The following is a 7,403-nucleotide window of genomic DNA, read 5'->3' as shown; positions in this document are numbered from 1 at the left end:
CGTAACGCGAGGTGTACGCGCTTGCTTCGTGCACGAGCGTGTCAAAATGGCGGCGGCCACAGGAGAGAAAAGCTGAGGTGAGAGCCGTTTAAATGCCGTGTTTTTAGCGTTACATGTATCTGACAGCTTGTACAATTGCAGGACATGGCCTCAGCACTCTTCTAAACGTGCTGTCTAGTCTTTGCTGTTGTATAATTAAAATAAATGAACCTTTGTTGTGCGAAAACGTGTGGTGAATGGTTGAACAATAAGATGCATTAGTAATATAGAGGCTTAGCCTGATTGTAGGGTGATGTGCATTGCTGGGGATGATAAATCTCCAGTTTCCTTTGTATTGGGGGGGATTGCCTGAGTGTATACATTTTAGGGTACATAGCTATCATTGTGCTGCTTTCTAGACAAAAGGTGCAGATGTCTCACATTCACTGTCTGTCAATGCCCTGGTGGTGGTGAATGTAGAGGGAATGCATTGTCAGGCGGACTCTTTGATAAGGCTCAGACCATTCTATTCATTTCTAGAAACTCTTATCACAAGGTACCTTGTATGATCATGTTTTAACTTTCCTCTTATTCCCCAGTCCTTGTGTGTTCAGGTTTCATTATTATTACACAGGATTTATATAAATCCACATATTATGCAGTGCTGTACGTTAAATAGCAAATGACAGACAGTGACACGGGGGGTGGGGGGAGGGAGCCTTGCCTTGCCCCAAAGAGCTTACAATCTGAATGTTTTGGGTTCAGGGTGAGACTCCACATTTTTTTTTAATAAACAGAAGCAGCAATGATTACAAGTGAATGCAAAGTATGATTTATGATAAACAATGTAAAAAGAAATGATATATTTTTGATCCCTATCATGTGCGAGATCCTTTAACTAAAACCCAGCAAAAGATTGTCCTGCTAATTCTTGGAGCCTGGCTTGTAAATTGTGTCATTTCAGTTCTATGGGGCCCATTCATGATATTGCTATCTGCTGGACCGCACAATGCATTTCACATCCTATAGATAAATTGTGAGCTATTGTGTGATGCCTGCGGTGGCCCACAGAGAAGTCATGTGATTCTTACAGGTCATGTGATCAGGCTCTCCTCTTCCTGCAACTTTTCACCATCCATTCAATTAAATAGGGCTTTGACCTGAAGTCCTAGTTGCTCTAGGAGGAACTGAGCATATGTATGAGTGTGCAGGCATTTCATTTTAACACTTAAATGGAGTTTGGTGTGTTGCTTTGATAACTAATATAAATGTCTACTGGATTTTCTCTCAGTCACTGTCTACAGATCTAGCTGGTGTTATTGCACATTTTCGTTCGCAATGCAAGCTGCTATTTGGCGCAGTGGTGTGATACTGAGAATTCCTGGTGAAAATGTCTATGATATAAAAGCGTTTTCAAGTGAAGGTAAGAAGAAATGTTCTTGTTGGTTGTTCTGCAATTTATACAAGCCTAAATATCTATTTAGGTTCAACTTAAGAATGCTTTCTAGTTTATATATGGGGGTTGATGGTTTTTAAATCTTTAACAAAACACAAGCTCACATAATTCATACTACTGTTCTATTTACCGTGTTTTAAAGCTATACATTTTGAAAAAGCTGAGGTGACATGCCAAGCTGGTACCTCCAGGTGCCTGCACATACTTTATTTTCAGACCTCCATTGGAGGTCCCCACAATCCATGGGAGTTTTGTTTACACTGGATGGGATCTGTTCTTTCTGGTTCATCTGCAACCTGTATGTTCTCACTTCTAAATGTGATAAGCAGTGTACTAGCCAAAACCAGAAAGTAGCTGATATGTTAGGCAGAAGAGAATGCTCAAGGATTCAAGTTTCCCAGGCCACCATGGAAATAACTTAAAATTGTGCCCCGGCACCTGCATGTGATTGCAGTAACTTAATGCCCCTGGCATTCTAATTCTGTCCGTATTTTTATGCAAAAAGCGTTACATTGTTTTGCATGGACATTTATTTTACATTGTAGGTTTATGTTTCTTAAGTATAACTCACTGAAATATTTCCAGTATTTATTAAATTTTAAATAAAATACCACAAAAATCTGTTAAAAAAAGGGTGCATAAAAATAGTGAAACCTGTAATATAACTGTACAGTAGCATATATTTTATATATATATATATATATATATATATATATATATATATATATGGGATTTCTTTGTATTGGAATCAATACAGTTATTTTGTATTGAATCCAATACAAAATTATTATAAGGCCAAACAAACAAGGTAAGTGGGTTTTTTTTATTTTTTTTAGCGACCAAAATTTGTGACTCTGGATTACCGCTTTTTGCAAGTAAAATCCACCCGAGTCACACTCGGGGAAGACCGCTAGGGATGTTAAACTATTGAAATACAACTATTTCATCTCTATCTCCTCTGGGTAATGTAATATTCCAAATATGTTTATGTTTGTAATGTTTAGAGGCATACAACCATGAATGACTTGTTTTACATTTCTCCAAAATTAAATATTGATTTGTGTATATGCTGAAAGTGAATGTATTCATATGATTCACCATACCAATTATAAAAAAGATTCAGTAACCAATCAATTTTGTTTCCCTTTTAGTAAACATGAAGATGGTCAGTAGCCAGCCTAAGTATGACCTGATAAAGGAAGTAGGCCGTGGCAGCTATGGAGTGGTGTACGAGGCCTTAGTTCGGAGGACATGCCAGCGAGTAGCAGTTAAAAAAATACGCTGCCAGGCACCAGAGAATGTTGAATTGGCACTGAGAGAGTTTTGGGCATTGAGCAGCATCCAAGGCCAGCATCCCAATGTAATTCACATGGAGGAGTGTGTCCTGCAGAGAGATGGCACTGTTCAACGCATGTTACATGGATCCAGTTCAGCACTTTACCTTCCGGTGAGGAAAAAAATAAATGTTTACAAAACTGATTTACTTAACGCCCCTAGCGGTCTAATTCTGTCCAAATTTCCATGCAAAAAGCTTTACAATTTTTTGCATGGAAATTCATTTTACATTGTACGCTATAATTAGGCATAACCCAAAATATGTCCAATAGTTAATAAATTGAATTAATTTAATATTAAACGTAAAAAAAATCTATTGGAAAAAAAAGTTAAAAATGTAATAAAACTGTACAGTAGCATATATATAAATATATATATGTATATTATATGAAGATTTCTTTGTATCGGACTCAATACAGTTATTTTGTATTAAATCCAATACAAAATGGTTAGTATTTCCCGCCTCTCCGCCCGAACGAACCGGTGCCCGCACCGACGTCACAGAAAACCCTGTGGATCTCGGCTCTTCACTTCGCGCCTGGAGAACTGAGGGAGAAGACGTGTCCCCAGGACCTGCGGGGACCAGAAGCACGACGGGGGACGAAAATGGAGCAAGGTATGTGGGACTTTTCTTTGCTTAAAGTGACCCTGAGTGTGACTCGGGATTACCGCTTTTTACAAGTAAAATCCACACTCGGGATTACCGCTAGGGGGGCTAAAGTGTAATTTCCACTCTGACCACTAAATCTGACTGATTAACTGAACACCAGCTAAAGTAAAAATACACCTTAAGTAAATTAGTTTAGTATGTCCTACCTTGGCAGTGCTATAGTGAAAAATACATTTGTTTCTTGGTGTTATATTCAGTCTAAAGCAACCTCAGAATTTGTATGGGCATCTTCAGACCTGCTTCCATATGGGCTGAAAAAGATTTTATTTATATAATTTTAGTAACTTAAACACACTAATAAATGTGTAAAGAATATGAAACATTTAATTTGTGTTTTCTAAAGTAAATTATGAATATATCTGTTCCAAGAATTTTTTTTATATTCTGTAAACAGTAATTAAATGTTCCTTCTATTTTTTTTTTTTCTTTCTTTTGGCAAATTGTAATTTTAACTCCGGTGTCTGTACATGTGTTTTGGGATTGCTAATTTTATTTCCCAATTTATTTATTTTTCTTGCTTTCCTAAAGTTGGTGGAAACATCTCTGAAGGGCAAGATTGCCTTTGATCCCCGCAGTACCTATTGTCTATGGTTTGTGATGGATTTTTGTGATGGAGGAGATATGAATGAGTACATTTTAACCAGAAGGCCAAGTCGTCGAACCAACACAAGTTTCATGCTGCAACTAAGTAGTGCACTTGCATTCCTTCACAAGAACCAGATTATACACCGTGATCTAAAGCCTGATAATATTCTGGTGTGTAAACCACGAGATGGTATGGAAGAACCTACCCTAAAGGTGGCTGACTTTGGGCTGAGCAAAGTATGTTCTGCTTCAGGATTAAACCCCGAGGAACCAGCCAGCGTCAACAAAAGCTTTTTATCTACTGCTTGTGGCACTGATTTTTACATGGCACCCGAGGTGTGGGAGGGTCATTATACGGCAAAAGCGGACATTTTTGCCCTAGGAGTAATTTTGTGGGCCATGCTTGAGAGCCTAACTATTTTGGATAGTCACACGAAAAAAAGATTGCTTGGTGGTTATGTTCAGCGTGGGGCACAAATAGTTCCAGTGGGAGAAGCGCTGCTTGAGAACCCCAAAATGGAACTTCCTATTCCCCTCAAGAAAAAAACTATGAATCGGCACATGAAACAACTGCTGCAACAGATGTTGTCTGCTAACCCTCAGGAGCGTCCAGATGCCTTTCAGCTTGAACTGCGTCTCATTCAGATTGCCTTCAGAGACTACACATGGGAAACGTGACATCCACCAAATGTCTGTGTAGAATCAAATGAGCTGAGATTTGCAGGGCACCTTGAATTTTTTTTTACATTGCCAACCTAGTTACTACAATATAGAATTCGTACTAAGGGAAAGTAGAAGTAGAAGAAATTGAATGTTAGTGTGTCATTACCCCCATTACGTATCTGTAAAACATCATTCTCCTGATTAGTAAATTCAAACTGGCAAGGGTTACCACATTTTAGGTGACATGGAAAACCTCTTTTAAGATGATTGCTACTTTGCCTAGGTTTTCCCATTTTTTTTTATATACCTCCAACTGGGCTGCTACCATATTTACTATCCCATAGATTTAGATTAGAAAAGTAACATTGCACATTCCAGTGGGATTACTGGACTTCCCAAAGAATGTATGTGTTCAACTGCTGCTGTGTGGATTGTGTGGGCTTTTATGAATGTGTATTTATTAATACATAAAGATGCGTGTTGTTTGCTGTCATTTTTGACACCTTCATTTTGGCAAGATGGCTGTTTGATTAGTTTTGTTATATGCTGAAAAGATTGCTTAATTTATTTCTGACCTTTTCCTAAAGGTTTTTGCCTAAATTCTGAACATACCAGTATTCTCCCTAGCTGGGTGGGAAGAAGTTGTAGGTGGGTTGTGGCCCCTGTATTGTGACCCAACTTTTCAGTAACAACCCAAAAACAAACGGGTGGTTACTTTAAAGGGGCTGGGGAGATCACTGCATACCATACCAAGACCCATATGTATAGGATGTTATGCGCTGACACTTGGGGTTGTTTTACTTTTTTTGCTAATTTTGCATACTAAGTAATATAGTAGAATTGCACATGAACATTTTGAATTTGAGTGTAAATTGTGTGAATCTATATCTAATTTACACCTATATACTCCTGTAAGAGCAAATATTTATTGAATGAAATATATCTGCAAGGGATAATAGGCCTTCCAGTGCTCCAATAAATTTAATTTGGTGCTCTAATTTTGCAATACTGAGTTTTGTAGTAAATCTAATACTTTGGTCTTGTTATAAGCTTTTATTATTGCAAAAAATAGGTGAATCTTAGGTGTCTCTGAGGCTATCCAGTAGTCATTGTTTCAGCCAAAGTATGATACCAGCATATCATTCACAGTCTACCCGTTCATCCATCAACTACTTCAAATAAGCCTTTCACATATTTAAAGCTATAAAGGGCTATAAAGGCAGCATAGGTTAAAAGCTGGTACCTGTGTTTATTTATTTCCAACTCCTCCAATATATGCTGCCCTAAGTCCACACTGTATGCTGGCTGTAAATATAATGTTACCTATAATGGTTACTATATGCCTTCATATAGTATATGTATAAGCATGCAAGAAGTCCTGATATCTTGCATTTCCAAAAGAAGTCAGCATTTGGAGCATCCATAGTTTTGAGTATTTGTTTTCTTTAAAGTCTGAGAACTGCCATGTATGAATGTATAGGTTCAAGGACATGTCCAGGAGAATCAGCAAAAAATGTTCAGGCGCTTAGCAGTTGCTGGTTTTTTCTTATGTTGCTTACTTAGCTTTATATTTGTGACAGGCTTGTCTTTTGCAAAAAAAAATCAACCCCTACCTCCCATCTATTTATATAAAAGATTACATCTTTAATCATGCTACACACACAAAAATAGAATCTAAGCATCCTTCACCTTGATTTTTATATATATTTTCCTTTGTAAACATTGCAAAATATATTTTGAAAAATGTTAGGGGAGACTTAATTTATTTTAAAATGTCGCTGTTAATAGTGTACAGAATCTTTGAATGTGTGTCTGTGTCATTGTATTTGTAAAGCACGTTGAATTACAGAACTCTTGTCTTCGTATTTATTTCTCCACCCCCCGCCTAGTCTGCTTGACAATGACGTTGTGGCTTCCATCCAGCCGAAAACAAAACGTTTAAAATTCAAATGTGGCGGGCGCCGCCCTCAGAATGCCACGCTTCCTCATGTGTGGCCAAGCAGACTTTGTACACAGATAAGAAGCAACTGTCAGATCAGCTTTTCACCTCCAGGCAAAATGCAGCCAAGTTTGTTTTCCTCTTTCAAATCCATACAAGTTTACTTTATGCACAAGGTAGAGAAAGTTAATTAGAACTTTGAAAAAAACTGCTTATCTTTAACCCATTTACTGCTGACTTTTTTTTCCCAAACAAGTTAAAGTATGCATTTTAAGCCTCAAGATGGCATAATCCCCTAAAACATTATATATTTTCTGACCTTGTAAAAAGAAAATGCAGTAGTGTGAATATTTTATTAAATTTTACAAAATTAAATTTTAATTTTCTAAACATTTTTTTGCAATAAACTTAATTGCTAGTAAGCACCCTAGGTACATTAAAAAGTGTTAGACTTTCTTTGTTAGGATGTTGGGGTATTTTAAGACCCCTGTTGTCTCTAATGTAAACACGACAGATGATTAATGCCCAAGGTGAACAATCTTTCTCATACACACCAGTTTCCTGCCAGAGACAACGGTTCCCCAAGTTAGTTTATGGATCCCTCAGGATTGGGAATGTTCGCTATACAAGTTAAGGGAGGACAGCACTCCTTGCTCATTCTTCCTTACCCCTTTCCAAAGAACAGAATGGGTTATGTGTGTACAGTGGTCGTTTGCCCCACTGTCGTTGAAAACGATCATAAAAGGTTGTTTCCAGCAAAAAAAAAAAAAAAAAAA

At 37.5% G+C, this 7,403-nt stretch overlaps 1 protein-coding gene across 1 annotated transcript; it reads left to right on the top strand.

Annotated features, from left to right (window-relative positions):
• PDIK1L (PDLIM1 interacting kinase 1 like) lies at positions 1-6,539 on the top strand. Its single transcript, XM_072421786.1, has 4 exons — positions 1-77; positions 1,271-1,402; positions 2,587-2,882; positions 3,969-6,539. The coding sequence occupies exons 2-4, from the start codon at positions 1,318-1,320 to the stop codon at positions 4,701-4,703; spliced, it is 1,116 nt and encodes a 371-aa protein (XP_072277887.1). The 5' UTR covers positions 1-77; positions 1,271-1,317; the 3' UTR covers positions 4,704-6,539.
• The last annotated feature ends 864 nt before the right edge of the window (positions 6,540-7,403 follow it).

The sequence above is a fragment of the Pyxicephalus adspersus genome, chromosome 1, assembly GCF_032062135.1.
Source record: "Pyxicephalus adspersus chromosome 1, UCB_Pads_2.0, whole genome shotgun sequence".
In the NCBI taxonomy this organism is placed as follows: domain Eukaryota; kingdom Metazoa; phylum Chordata; class Amphibia; order Anura; family Pyxicephalidae; genus Pyxicephalus; species Pyxicephalus adspersus.
Note: the sequence above shows the minus strand (reverse complement) of the source record. Positions and strands in the feature narration are given on the sequence as shown.